The sequence below is a fragment of the Temnothorax americanus genome, unplaced genomic scaffold (genome assembly GCF_048541705.1).
Source record: "Temnothorax americanus isolate GAGA-0224 unplaced genomic scaffold, ASM4854170v1 Scaffold20, whole genome shotgun sequence".
Taxonomy (NCBI): Eukaryota; Metazoa; Arthropoda; class Insecta; order Hymenoptera; family Formicidae; genus Temnothorax; species Temnothorax americanus.
In genome coordinates, this window is record NW_027509339.1 from 3143296 (window position 1) to 3159016 (window position 15721).

The window sequence follows — 15721 nt, forward strand, 5'->3', positions numbered from 1 at the left end:
ATTTACTTCGAGAGATACGGTACGTATCTTTTTTATCCAGGTAATCTTTTGAGAATTATTTATTTGTATCTGTAATGTAAAAACCGATAATGAAGTAGATTTCGCGATTGAGGATCTTCGACTTTTATAAATTATTCGTATATACATATGCATGAGATTGTAATTCGATTTCTAAATATCTTGTAAGTCAATGTACACCCCCCTATATGTTCATTCATCACCTTAGTTTGTTCTTCCATAAACTAGCTTTTATTTTAAACTTCTTTCTCAAACGCTACAACTTCTACGCTAATATCTGTTTCTATTTTTTTTCTTTATATTGTTTCCGTTCCTATTTTCTATTTGTTGTAATTAATATTGTAAATATATAGATCGATATGTGATAAACAATGAACTTTCCCTATTCTCTTCCCTATTCTCTTGCATTATGTATTATATTCAATTTCCATCGTTTCCCATCTGAATATCTTTTGATTTCGGAAAGAGCAACGTCGAGAATTTGTAGAAATATTTTCTTTTACTTTGTTTATACACGTGCTAATATGGAAGAAAGGCAATTCTTTCAAATTTTTATTTATTTAATGTATAATATTTATAGAGAGAGAATTCTCTTACAAGTATTATGATAATTCTATTAATTTTACTATAAAATGTAAAAAAAAAACAGCAGATTTAATATTTTCCCGTGTGATATCTCTTGCTGTTTTATTTTAATATTTGAAGAATGGTTCCTCCACATAAGCATAAGACTTTTTTATCCCTTCGTTGGCTATGATATGTTATATATTTTTAGAGAATAGGCAGTCAAAAAAAAGTACGAATGCATATTGAATAACAAAATAATTTTTATTGCTATCGTTCGTATCGATAACATGTACAGCAGTTATATTAGTTTATTACTCATTGTGATTATATATTATTACATTTCATATCAATGTAAATGGATGGTGCGTATTAGTCGCTGGTGCCGTAATTATTATCGTCCTTGAAATATCGGACTTGTTCATGCACATATCATTTCAATCAAATCGCAATGGGTGCTGTTCTCTGAAGTCAGTGTACGCTTATATATTTTGTTTCTCTTGATTATCATATATCTTGAGATTTAATAATTTATAAAACGTCGTACAGAATGGTCTAGGAAAAAATTATTTTTTATTTTTAGATGATGTAAAAACAAGAACTCTTCTCAGATTTTCTATGAATTATAACTCTATTGAAACTGACTACTCACGTAAATAAGTAAAGAAACAATATACCTAGAAAATTCTTATAAAATAAAATAATACTATGTATAATTCAATAAATCAAAAGAAAAATAAAAAATAATTTTAAATTATTTTATTTTAAAATAAATTTCCGACGGACCATTTTGTAGTTCTATAAATTATCGAAAGAGAAAACGTCTGTAAGAGAAACACTATTATATCATTGGGGTACCTTACAGTTAACAAACTTTTAATTAGCAATTTTAAGATGCAAATTAATTAGACGATATTTATACTTATAAACGTACTTAGGTGAATAATCTTTGTTTCCCGAGTGAGAGAATGAGCAAACATTTTTCAGGCTAATTAGCTTTTGAGATGATATTATAGCGTAAATTGATTCATTCAAATTATTTATGCTGTTCAAAGTAGTGTTATAATTAGTTCTCTTTACACGGCGATGCAAGATTCACGCAGCATTCATCGATATTTGTGAGGAAGTCTTCAATATTCTTCAGTTAAATTGTACTTATACGTCCCGATAGGTCAAATGAAGTATATAAATCAAGAAAGAATACGCTTCCACGTTTCATATGATACATTCTCTGCGCTGTGCGTCTCTAGTTGGTATCATTTATCTAATTATATTTGAACCAAAGTGAGTTTGTATAGTCCGCTTATTTTGGTCGATTCATCCAGATTGATCATTGACTTACGACATTTACCACCGTTTTCTTTCGTTCATTATTTCACTCGTCAAGTTCTATAAGTATGGAGACGCTCGTAATACTGGTTATATCGGAAAACGAGAGCTTGAAGCTGTAGATAAGTGTTCATAAATAAAAATTTAACAGCAATACAAATAAAATGAAAGAAAATATGGCGGTATTACAGGTCAAAATTGCGATTAAGCATTAAAAAGTGGACATTGTAAATGCCCGTTGATGCAAATAATTGTCTAACAAGAAAAATCCAACATAAGCCGAAATGTCGCGATGGCTTAAATCTGTCAGTTAGCCTTTTGTGCAATTTAATTTTTAGTGACTAATCTGAAAAAGATTATAAAACAATGGAAATGAAAATAGAACGTAAACAAGATATATGTATAAAATTTTGCGGTAACTGTCCTGTCATTTTAGACAAAAGTTAAGCGAATTTTTATTTTAAAAAATTGACTTTTTGCGCCTTCAAAAAATAAAACAAATGTTCGATAAGCGACGATTAATTTCCAATGAAGAAAACTCCGCAAAATTTAATTTCGAAGCACTAATTGTGTAATATATTAAAATTGTTTTTTTTAAATTCACATTCTCTCTTATGACATGTTTAAGATTGAAAATGATATCTTTGTATTAAGAAAATAAAATTGCTATCGGACGATTGGATCTGGCTTTACATGCAGCGGTAAAAAAGGATGAGAATACGGGTTCAATGTATCTTCGAGGATCTCGTCGAGCCTCGCGTTTCTTCGCGAGCGAGAGAGATTGTGGATCGTTGCGTGATTTTTTCCACGAAACTTACGCTACTCGAAGAAAGATGTATTAACCGCGATTTCTTCAATTAATCCCTGATTTCGGGAAATGACATCCGTCAGGGAAACTATACGGCATAAAACGAAGTTATCCGTATAGCAGAGAGTTAGAAAGATCAAAATGGAAACTTTTCGAGCGAATCGATTGAAGGGACCGGCGACTTTTCACGAGTTTCATGACGAACCTTCATCGCCCCGCGGAATCTCGTTTCTCGTTTCGCTATCATTCAAAGAATAAAAGTTGTGCCAAGAGTCGGCGAGTTCGTTCTAGAACACGGGAGAAAAATTCAAAGAAAGAAAAAGAGAGAGAGATAATTTTATTACATACTCTAGAATGAGATCCCCTAAGAGAACAAAAAAGAAATGCAAATATCGAGAAGGTGCAAAGAGAAGAATAAGAATGCATGTGTGTGTACGTATGTATGTATGCGTGTATGTATGAAAGAGAAAAAAATGAGAGACGCAACAAATGAGAATGCGGGAGAAAAGATGAAGTTACGAAAAAAACGAAAGTACAGACCGATTATCTATATGTATAGCGAATTTCAGTTCTAAGAATAAGAGTCAATTATATTAATCAGTGTGGAGGGGTGTTGATTTCCGACGAAAACAAAAAGGAAACTGATATAAACGTGGATACTACGAGTAGTACAAGGAACTTTGGATGTATTTTGATTCGTTCAGATGTGACGTATCTTCCGAAATGTACAATACCAGCGACATCGCTTCGGGACAATCTGACTTCCGGTGACAAGAGGCGGAGAATTTCGCTGCGACAAATTTATTTTGAAATTTTTGTGAAATTTATTTCGCAAATAATGATAACATTCATTGCACATTTATTGTAACGTTTCACAGACCATATAACAAATGGGCGAAGAGACTGGCAGATATTATAATATATGTATATATATATTTTTTTTTATTTAATGTGTATTTTTATATGTGTGTGTGCTTACACACACAATCAATTTTATCAAACGAGAAGCGATATTAAGGTATACCTTCGCTTTTTACATCGGCCTTCCACGAAATTTGCATGGACGCGCTTTGTACTTAATTTATCTCGTCGAATGTAACTGCCCGGGCAGCTGAAATGCACATTGGGAGAAATTCGATTTTTGCAAATTAAATTTGATCAAATTATTCAGATGAACAATTAGGGTCGACGTTTAACATTCGATACTGGCACAGGTGGCTCAATCGCGACAATAATTCACATCGCACGACACAGCGTGCATCCCTCATAAAATTGTTATGTGAACATCGACTCGAAAATCGTCCAAATCGAATTCTCACGGTTGGAAAAATCTGGAGAACCCTCGACGAATCTAGCGCGAATATTTTCATATTTCGCTCGAGTTACATTTTATACATCAAACACCATTATGTTCACCGAATCTGCTTTCCAAAGGAACAATTTATAATTTCATTCTCTTTTTTTTATAGCAGTCTCCAAATTATTTTACAAAATTTATTTCTTTTTAAAACGAAGATATAATTCGTTTCTTTCGTAAGTCTTAATAGAAAACATCAAAGCACTTTTCACTTTCTCGTACAAATATGAACGCCCTTACGATGTTACAATTTTGTACTTAACGAAAGCAGATTAATTTATAAATAAAGATGATATATTTAAGGACATGAATTGCAAATAGTATATAAAGCAAAATGTTTTCTAGTTTTCAAAAAAAAACTACATCCGCAACTTATCCACAAAGTTTTGTAGGATATCATCTTTCTTCAATACTCATAGCTTTAGCATTTGTACGCTGTGCATGCTGTGCAATGCACAGAATACGCACAATTATTTTGTAGATATATATCCGACAGATATAGTAATCATTCAAGGTTATTATTCGCGGATCTGTTTAAGCAGATCTAAAGTACACAGCCAAGCCGGATGCCCGATACTGTCCCGCTGCGATTGTCTGCCAGATTGTTAATGTATCTATTGTAAATGTTTGTATGTATTGTAAAATGTATCTTGCTTGGAGAGGCGACATATCTTAAGTTATAACGTTTCCGAGGATGTGAGAGGAAGAGCGTGGAGGTGCGAATTTCGCGCAACTCGCGCCCACGTTCACGCTCGCGCACTCGTCCCTCGTCCCTTCCGTTCCTTTCCTCCTTCACATTCTCCTCTTTGCTACGATTTGTCGAATGAAAGATGTCCGGTGGATCCCATCGTGGATCATTTTCTGACAGCGCGAAATCTGCGAGGAAAGGACGCGGGGGAGAAGGCGCGACTCGTGCGGGGCGCGAGTGTCTGCTACACACATTTATGTACACATATACATAATATATTGTATAAGTAATGGCAGAACTCTACTACGAGTCATTATATGCGACATTGGAATTTGTATATCATGAATGAATTAAAAGAGGAGAATCTCCTGAATAATTATTTGAACGTTATTAATCCGCGGACGCTCCGGCCGACGATCTTGTAGGGCGGGGTCAGTCGGGTCGAAGGGTCGATCGTATTTTTGCATTATAAACTTGCGTTCAACAACAAATAAAAAAATTGAGTACAATAACAATTTTGAAATACAATCGCGCGAAGGTCAATCTGCTAAACATCATGATGATATTTAATTATGACATTAAATCGTGATATTTTAGGATGCGTTTCACTTCGCGCTCGCAACGCTCTTAGAATTTCGTCCTTGTTGTTTGTCAAATGTTAAACAAAGAAGAATGATGCTCACGAACGTTATTGCGAGCGCTAATTGTAAGTGGAACGCACTCTTTGATCAATGACAAGTGACAATTTATTTGTGGTCAATTCAACTATTCAGTATAAATGTGACTCGACTCCTTCATCCGCTTATCCTCTTTTTATTTAAGATTAGAAGAGGATACGATTCATATACTCCAATCCTACCCGTTCGCCTTTAGTCTACTACTAATTTGTATCTCGCGAGCCAATTAACGCTTCTAACACCCCGCTCAAAGTTTATAATTCCGATTACGCTAGGATATGTGCAGGTATGTGCCAATTAAAGCATGCCTCTCGAGTCGTAAGTAAAATCATGTGATAAATAAAAATTTGCCTGCATGGGTTGCTATAATTCCCCATAACATTTTCATCATTCAATTAAACCTTTGTGCTTGTAATTCTCATAACTTCTACAAATCTATAATTCTTCAAAATTATAGATATCTACACGAGTTTTGAGAATATTGAGAGAATGTAGGATGAAATAAATTATTTCTTTGAATCAGCATTATTTCAAAATATTAATTCTCTGTGGCTTAATTTGTACAATTTGTTTTATAGTTCGTACATTATTAATTGTTTTTAATTTTAATATTGCGCTCATATATGAAATAACACGATTAAAAATTATGATTGTTCAAATAACTATTTTGGATTATTATTTGGATTATAAGCAGAATCTGTAATTAATTATGATGCACTTACATTACCGATATTAAGAATTTTTTGTGTGATAAATTATTAATATTTTTTGATGAAGTTTTGACGAAAGACATTAAATGCTGTAAATTGCGTTTATGAAAAGTAAACTGCGTCAAAATTATTGGAAAGCGCTGATTATAAAGACATTTATTTCTCATTAAGGCCAAGTAACTATATAAGTATTGTTTGATTACTGAATATATTCTTTCTTAAAGATAACTTAAAGATAAAGATTTCTTAAAGATAACAATGCATGACAAATGAATCCCTTTGAATATCTATTAACCTTAATCTTTTGAGATGCATGCAGTTATAATGTTCCAATCCGTGTCTCAATTGACATACTTTTTTAAAATAAAGAAAATATCAAAATAAAGAAAAATACTTAAAGAAATGAGTGAATGAATGAATGACGTCAAGATGAATAAACAAAAAAGCTAATATCAAAATATAAAGTTCAATTTAACTTCGCTGCGTATATGAATGTGCTTCTCATAAATAATTCATTAAATCTTTACTCAGTAAACAATATAACACATCTATGTAATGAACTCCATTAATTAGGTCATGAATGTTTTAATTATGTATGAAATACATATATACATTTCAAATGTTGGTAATATATCACACAATAATATTAATAATCATAATTGTGCATGAAATTTTACATATAGATGTTAGATGTACATTGAGGTAATTGTATTTGATTTTAAACACACGTTAAATATTGCATAAACTGCATTTCTAACTTACTTCATCCATTCTTGAAATAAAATGGCTTTCGAAACAGCATGACGTTTCATTCAAAACATCATTATCGCTTGTATAATATGCATGCATTGATGCGACGTGTTTGAATTGCACTTACTAGCGATTTCAGTGCGTCTTCTGATTTATTCTTGCTCCGTTTAAATATATTTGCGCATCTTATATGACGGAAATTTTATAAAATATATAGAAACTCCTTGTCTTTTCTTTCACTTTGAAATTGATAACATGGAGGTCAGTCACACAATTACTGAAGTTTCCTCACCATGACGCTTTTTCCAGTCCGTTGAATCATATATTGTATTTCAATAATTTTACTCGCTTTTCTCAACAAAGATTTGGCATTATTTTTGATTCATGATTATTTAAGTTATACGACTTTTATCGAAGAATATTAATTCTTCTGAAAACGTGATTCTATCTCGCGGTTAAATTAACGATGCGCTTTTTATCTTTTCCTTATTGAACCATATATCCGTTCTATCTAGATCGAAACGGATGTACATACGGAATGTTGGAAGACGACACGTTAGAGCCGTGTGAGCTTGTGGTAGCGTGGATCTGGTACAATTATCCGTTATCGCGATCCTGCTAGGACAGGGACGATTAATCCACCGTGCGGCAGTAACTCTTAGGGATTTGATGATTAACCAGTGCGAACATATCCCCGCCCAGACAATCCCGATTTCCAGTATATTATCGAGAACTCATCAGCCAATTTAATTGAGCCATTCGAGTATATAAGTCAAAGACCTACTAACTACTATCTGTTTCAATATTTTTACTTTCTTATGCACTAACAATTATACTTCAATCTGTAATTCCATTAAAGTCGCAGATAGAAAAGGTATTGCTTTTATATTCAATTCTCTGCCAGTGAAACAGAATTATATATATATATATTTTTTTAATGTTAATCCCAATATAATGAAAACTTAAAGCTATTAAACTAATTCTATTAACTTTCACTTGTTGTTAACACAAAACAGAATTATGTATATTATCCCTTTTCTCTTTTCGTCGCTTGAATCACAAAAGAAGTTACTACCGATGCGTGAATGGAGCGTTTCTTAATTCGCCTCCCAGAATTTTTGATTCTCGAATATTCTATAACGCCTTATATGACCAATGTAATCTAAAAAGTGAGGAAAGCTTTCTTGACAAGCGTTACACACACGTATAAAAATCGGATTGTTTGTGAGATATTAACCGTCTCGAAGTTGTCACGCGTACTTCGCCGTTTATCCCTTTATCCTATAGCAGGTTCAGAAAACGTATTTAGGTACTTGGACTCTCCGTGCCGGGACGAGTGCCGGACGCGGACTTTCTCAGACCAGCCACCAACCACCACCAATCATCACCATCACCAACCACATCCACACATCCACAACCGCACATAAAAAATAAAACAAAACAGCCCTATCCCTGATCGCTTCACCAGCACGGTGAGTCTTACTTCTTCTTCTTTCTATATAATGTCCTATTTTAGTCCTCTGTCGCGCGATTTATCGCTCTCGAAAGTACTTGGATGCCTGGGGGAATCGAGATTGTTTCTCAAATTGCACCCTAATTTCACCGTGCCTTTCATAAGGTCTCCCGAGAAAGATTTACGTTTCTCGATTTTTTGTTCTCGCGTTTGTAATTTCTCTTGTTAGCAGGCCTTTAAGCCAGGCGTTATTAATGAATTATTAACGCTAAAGAAACTCTAGTAACTCAAGTTATTAAAATTTAATAATTGATTATTGAAATTTTTAATGAGTTCTTACTTCACAAAAAGTTCAAGAGTTAATTAGAAAGTCAGTTTAATAACAAAAGTGTTATTGATTCTTCTCTGATAATATGGATTCGTAGTAATTACGTTCCTTTCTGGGAACACTGCGTATTTTTCCGCAGTTATATTTGAAATTTTTCATTTTACACATGAATAATCAGCGGTTCATAATCTTGATACGTGATATTATACAATATCAAGATATATAACATGAAGTTAATTAGTTAGCCTTACTGTTTTTACCGTCGACAATTAATTATTACCAAGTTATTAAAGGAGACGCGCCATTTAATTCGGAATTCACTGTAAGGCTACCGAGAAATTAACGTATTCCCTTGGGTTTCACGTACTTTGACGAGAGGCAGCCTTTATATTTTCTCGTTTTTGTACTAACGGCTTTTGTCTATGCACGTATCTCCTTTGCTTATTATGTTTCTCACATAAGGAATCCTCACATTTATTAATGTGCTCTATCAACTCTGTTACTGTAATTAATATCGCATTGGTACAATCATTATCATCAGACAGTAGATAATTATATGATATTTAATCTATCAGAATAAATGTCATCTAGTGAATAATATTGTGTACCAAATATTGACGGTAATATTAATAATGTGAGGATACTTTTATACACTTCATTTTTATATTGTAAATGTAAAATATAGTAGTGGAGTATGGTTGAATCGTATAAGAGAAATTATAAATTTTTGTCAAATGTTAACATACATACGTCGCTATTTTATTTTTTTACATTACATGAAATTATATCGTGTTTCTAAAAGAAAACAATACAAAAATATATTTTTTCATATTTAATACTTTTTTACCTGCAATTAATATGTATAAAAGAGCAGAGAGAGATTCATATAATAGGAAAAAATATTTTTCATGAATGGTATTCTCCTGTTTTACTTTTTTTTTACTTTATTTTTTATTATGCAAGCTGTACAAGCAAGCGACGAAATTATATTAAGAATGTTGTAAAAAGAAATCTCAATGTAGACATGGTAACAGCAATGATGTGTAATGTCAATTTGTCAATCATTATCTTTCCTCTTGTTTTATAGAGATTAGTGAATGTTATGTAGTAACTTTTTTCGTAACGAGTTCGTGTACATAATGCATGAACAAAGATCAAAATGATATAATTTATTCGTAGATAATAACTGACAATTCCACTGACTTGTCACATCATTACATTAAGCATAAATGCAATACACAATACAATAAAAATAGCATCTATACATGCATTTTATTTATTAGTATTTTTTAAGTATTGCATTATTGATAAATTTGTTCTTGTAAAATTTGTAAATGGAATATGGCACACATATGCTTTTGCATGCTTCCCAAATTTTAAGAGTTGTAATGTCACAGGCTGTCATTTTGTGCATTTATTTTGAAGATTATCTTCTTAAATTTATTTTAGTGTATAAAATATGGATGATGTTAGTTTTTTAATAGATATATTTTTAGTAAATATATTTTTAATAATATATTTTTAGTTAATATATATATATTTTTTTAATAACTGCGAACATATTTAGGCTTGGGCAAAGTGATATCGCAAATTGATCGTTCCAAAAATAATTGGTGTTTATCAGTGAACATATCTAATTTAATTAACTGATTATTTTAGAAATCTAGATATTGTAACTGATAAATTTATATGTAATTAACGAAATCTTTTACTATGTGTACATATGTAGAAAGCACTATACGTAAAATCAATTTTATTGATAAAATCTACACATAATTTTACTGAGTCAGTTTTTATAAGTTTTAATAAACTTTAAATATTAGTTTCCTAAATTTTTTTATCAGCATTCGCCAAAGACTCATGCATTAAAGAAATAATTCAAAATTGTGATATCGCTTACCTTAAAATGTTTTATTATTTAGTTTTTTAAATAATACACACATTGAATACTACGAAATACACTCAATTGTGCGTTGTAGGATTAGTTAACTACTAATATAAACGACCGAATGGTGTTGCAGGAAAATTTGTTTAAGTAATATGCTAAATTACTACTTTGTACACTAAATTATTATATACCATTACATTATTAATATTAATTACCGTCACTTTTTTATTCTATTTAATTACCGTTACTTTTATTCTAGTCTATATCTATATTTATTTCTACACAGAAAGATTCTGAATTATCTTTTGCAACGCCATTCGTCACGTTGACATGTCAATCGGCTGCAACAATACGCGACACTGCAATAATAGCAACAGCAACAGCAACAACACACTACAAGTTCACACCACAATCTCGACTAAACAAAAATGAAAAACGTCAATGGTGTATATCTTATTTTTCAGTGTGCAAATTGGGTTGGTACCACAGCAGTGGCAGCTGCTCACGACAATGTCCAGCTGGAACTTACGCGATTCGAGATGACGATGATTCCGGTGCTTTCTGCACCGCATGCCATTACTCGTGCCTATCTTGCAGAGGACCTACCGACGCGGACTGCATTACCTGTCACGCGGATTCGGCGCTGATGTGGAGCAACGGAAAGGCACTGTGCGTGTTGAGCAGCATTTCCTGGAAAATGCAGTCCACAGTATGGCTCCACAGGTTGACCGTGGTGTTCTTGATCAATTTAGGCCTGGTGATCGTTATTATCATTTATTTTGTGTTCACCTACATTCGTAAACGCAAATCCGTCCATAAATATAGTAAAGTAACATATTCCGGTAACGGCGAAGTTCATGCGGATACAGAATTGGAAAACAGTTATGTGTCTGAAAGCGAATGAGTCTATCATTGACCATGAAGAAAGAAAATTGCGATGTTTTTGAGAACATTTTGAAAATTCCATATCTTTCGAAAGTGTTTTGATAGCCTATAGTAATTGTAAGAGAGAGATATTATAGATATAATATTTTGAAGATATTTTTTTGAAATACTTTTATAGAAAACATATCTTTTTATTTTCAGAAAATATGTCTAATATAATTTTATTGCAAAAAGAGACTTTTCTAGTAATATTTTGAATAATTATATCAGTGAGAATATTTTTCATCAAACAAATTTTGTTTCAATTTAGATTCAATTCTTAGCTAAACAAAAAACTAAATAAATATTTAAAAGTACTTTAATAGTCAATACAAAAATATATATTCTTCGAAAATATAAGACTATCCAGAGGTTGTTTGAAAAGGCATCTAATAATATTGTAAGATAAGACGGATATGTAAGAGTTACGATACGTGTGCAGATGCAATAAGATTATTTTTATAACATACTGTATGTAACAATACATATCTATATATCATATATTATATGTTATAAAATATATTTTATAATATAAATATACAAAATATATATATTTATAACATATATTTTATAGTATAATATATTACTACATGCATAAAAGCAACCAATATAATTAACAATTGTGTTTTACAAACGGACCAGAGATCGAAACGCTAGGATGAAAAAAGTATTTAGAGAAAATTTTGCGAGAAGAAATTGTAAGTATTTTTACTCCAATAAATGTTCTACAATTTTTATTTGCTGTACGCGAATTCAGCACCATTCCACCGTCAAATTTTGGAACGACACTGGCACTTTTGCGAGTGTAGGAATGTTCCTTTGTAGAAGCGGTTTGTGAGATGTCTGGAACGTAAAAGCGTTAATGGTGCCGATAGTTTCCTTTGAGATGAAGCAATCGCTTCGTTACGACGCCAGTATTGTAGCAATAGTTCGTGACGATGGACCGTTTTATCGATCGCCGGTGAATTAGCGCGTAATGTCTTTTGAACAGTGATTTTATGCGATTCAATGAGTCTTAAACACCTGTGCGATCATCCGGACGTCCATTATGCGATTAAGAGTGAGAGTGACGAGCGTTAGTTTGGACTGCGGTCGTGCTAAAACGACCACGAATAACTTTACAGATATTCGCGAATATATTATAGCAATTTACCTATTAGATCTGAATCAATTTAATATGTAATATGTCTTAGACTAATGTGAAAAAAAGACTTTAAGATAAATTGAATGCATGCGTATTGAAGAATAGATTAAAGAAGAGCGTACAACATTCCTAAATATTTACAGAAACAAAGCAGTATTTCATTTTCTATCATTATCTGCCGACTTGTAATCAAAGCTACATTGGTAAGCAACGCAACGCAATCTAATTAACGAAATTACCACGTCGTATTATGTACGCATAACCCGTATCGTACATTAATCCGAAGTGATGAGAGATCGACAATATTTATTGCAATTAAAAGCCGCAAACAACGTTATAACAATAATGTTATTATTTAGACAAAACTAACAGTAAAGGGGAGTAAAGCATATTTTTATAAGAGCAATTTACCTCAATAATGTGATACACCTGTTAGCGTGAATTATAGGTCATATAAATTTTATCGCCTACTGCAATTACCCATAATTGTTACCAATAATCATTGAATCACAATGTACATTGTTTTTGTTAAAGTTGTAAATTTAATAAAATAATGAAAATTAATAACGAAAACATCGATATTATTTTCATTATTCACCCCTCAAAAAATTATGAAAATTTATAAAAAAAACGCAAAAGTGTATTTTTTTATTACATTTATTTGTATTTTATATATTTCAAGAAATTGTAATTTTTTCAGTTCTGGTATTTATACAACATATAGTCTTCATATTGATATAATTTTTTTTATTTCAATTTACAGTTTAACGCTGGGTATATCGAGCACCAACGAAGCCAGTATCCAATGTCGAAATATAAAAATTAGAGGTGACGGGATCTGATAAATGTAATTGTAGTGACAAACATGGAGACATATGTGTACAAAAATAAACACAACCAGCAAACAGATTAAATAATTTAATCTCTCTTGGGATTTAATTACAACCACACTAAAACGATGAATTTACGTACTACGTACACAAAGACAAAATTATAGTCGGGGATTGAGTTGCGTAAATAATTAATCCGCAGAGCTGTTAAAAATCGCTGCTAACAAGCGGATTCTCATCGTCATCAGTGATTGGGTTGCTTATCCTAATCAGTGAATCCATCTGACACAATCGACGACGGGGCTTACCGCGTTAGACAGGCGAAACAACTTGCTAATTGTTGCCAATTAATATTCTCCGGGTTGGGCTTTTGTTCTCGTTGCTGAATTGTCAAACGGAGATTCATTTCAGGGTAAGTATATATATATATATATATATATATATATATATATATGTATATGTATATATGTGTACATGTATGTATTCAGAAGAGACACTGTAATGTCGACATGGAATTAGAATCGAGAGACAAAGCGAAACAAGAAAGGATTATTAAATAATTTCCATTTATTTTCGCATGGTGTTTATGTGGAGCGTATTCGCCGACGCAAATATCACGGTAATCGAAATTTGGAGCTTCATATTTTATTTGAAACTGTGAATACGCTAAATATTGAATCAAGTGCATTAGTAATAACTTCATAAAAATCAGATGAAAACACCCGCGTTGAGATATTTTTTAAGAGGGGAAAAAAAAAGATATATTTGTGCGTATTTACTGCCTGCGAAAAGCCTGCCTCCATCAATATTCAATAGCACAACGAATATCGGGTTTCGTTACATGAGTTTGTTATTGCAGCATGTCAAACGTACGTGGTTTTAATACGAAGTATACAAGTTAATGTTACGGATAAAGGATACGCGCGCCGAGCATAAATTGCACAATGCACCGTGTCGCTTCATAATGCACTCAGAGTTAAATTGCACGTAATTCACCGGTGAAACACGATGCACGTGCACATTAAAAAAAAAATTTGATTCGGCCTACATTGAATATATCTCTGTAATCTGAAATTTCAGCCAAATTCAGTTAAAAAATATTCTTTCGGCATTTTTTTCCTTTTCCCGAAACTTAGTTATGTCAGTCATGGATATTTAAATGTTTCTTTTAAACGCGTGATTTAAAAGAAAGAGATTCAATCAAACACAATTTATATTACCATTAAACTTTAAACTGCACAGCAACGGAATACACTCTAAATTGTATTATTTCCGTTTCGCGAAAAAATTGGTAGTGGAGAGAGCGCGCTATACTATATGGTGCGCTACGTTGAACCTGCGCTTTTTCATATTTTAGGCAATTTGCTTCGCGCGGAAGTTACTAGGAATTTACTCACATAAATTGTTAATTTACCACAACCACCGATAATTAAAACTCATTGAGCGCGGCGGTCGTAAAAAAATGGCAACGGTAATTCTCGCAGTCCTCCATCGGCCACCGCGGCCCGTACCGGCCCATAATTCATGAATTATAATTTTGCGTGTACATACTGAAACGATGCATTTACGCCGACATCGCGGCCGCTGCTCTCGCAAATAATGAAATTCTTCGCTACTCTATCATCCCTCCGTAAAGCAAAGCACGCAAAGAGCAAACTGCTGTTGCATCTAGACGAGCAGTGCTATCCTCACCATAGGTACGAAATGAGAGCATAAAACGACCGGATTTATATAACGCTGCGTCAAAATATGCGCGTTATCGTGGAGGCGCGAATATCCAGCATCCGCAACATTCTTTTTCCGACGAGCTGCTTGCATCACAATGCGCTTCTTAACGTTAAAAAAACACGCGGTCGCGGCAAACATCGCTGTCAAGGAAAGTCTCGAACGATCAACAACGACTCTTATTCAATCACGAGTACATTGCATTAGACACTTTGACTTAATGGAAGACTGATTTTACCTTTCATGAAGCATTTAATTTTACATCGATTAAATACATTTATAAAAAAAACTGTTATAAAATTTGTGTGGTAAGTATTTACTATAATATTATTACAGTATTAAAATTATTATTAGCAAAAAGTTCACGATGAAAGAGTAATTGCTTAAATAACTTTTAGATTTAAATTATTTATTCTTTAACCCAGTTCATTTCTTCTAGTATCTTTTTCTTTTTTTATTAATGTAATATGGAGATGTTCCTGTGCTATAAGTTATTTGTAACAAGAAATGATTGATAAATGTATCGAA

At 32.5% G+C, this 15721-nt stretch overlaps 1 protein-coding gene across 4 annotated transcripts in view; it reads left to right on the forward strand.

The window, feature by feature from the left end:
- LOC143897559 (furin-like protease 1) overlaps window positions 1-13545 on the forward strand; it is a 219115-nt gene extending 205570 nt beyond the window's left edge. For 2 of the 4 annotated variants that reach the window (XM_077406369.1, XM_077406373.1), the window contains one exon: window positions 11035-12023. In XM_077406369.1, coding sequence (XP_077262495.1) covers window positions 11035-11474 — 440 coding nt within the window. In that variant the 3' untranslated portion in view covers window positions 11475-12023. Of the gene's footprint in view, window positions 1-8210; window positions 8374-11034; window positions 12024-13401 lie in introns of those variants that run through there. The other 2 variants (XM_077406370.1, XM_077406371.1) reach the window with 2 other exon arrangements.
- Window positions 13546-15721: the final 2176 nt, after the last annotated feature.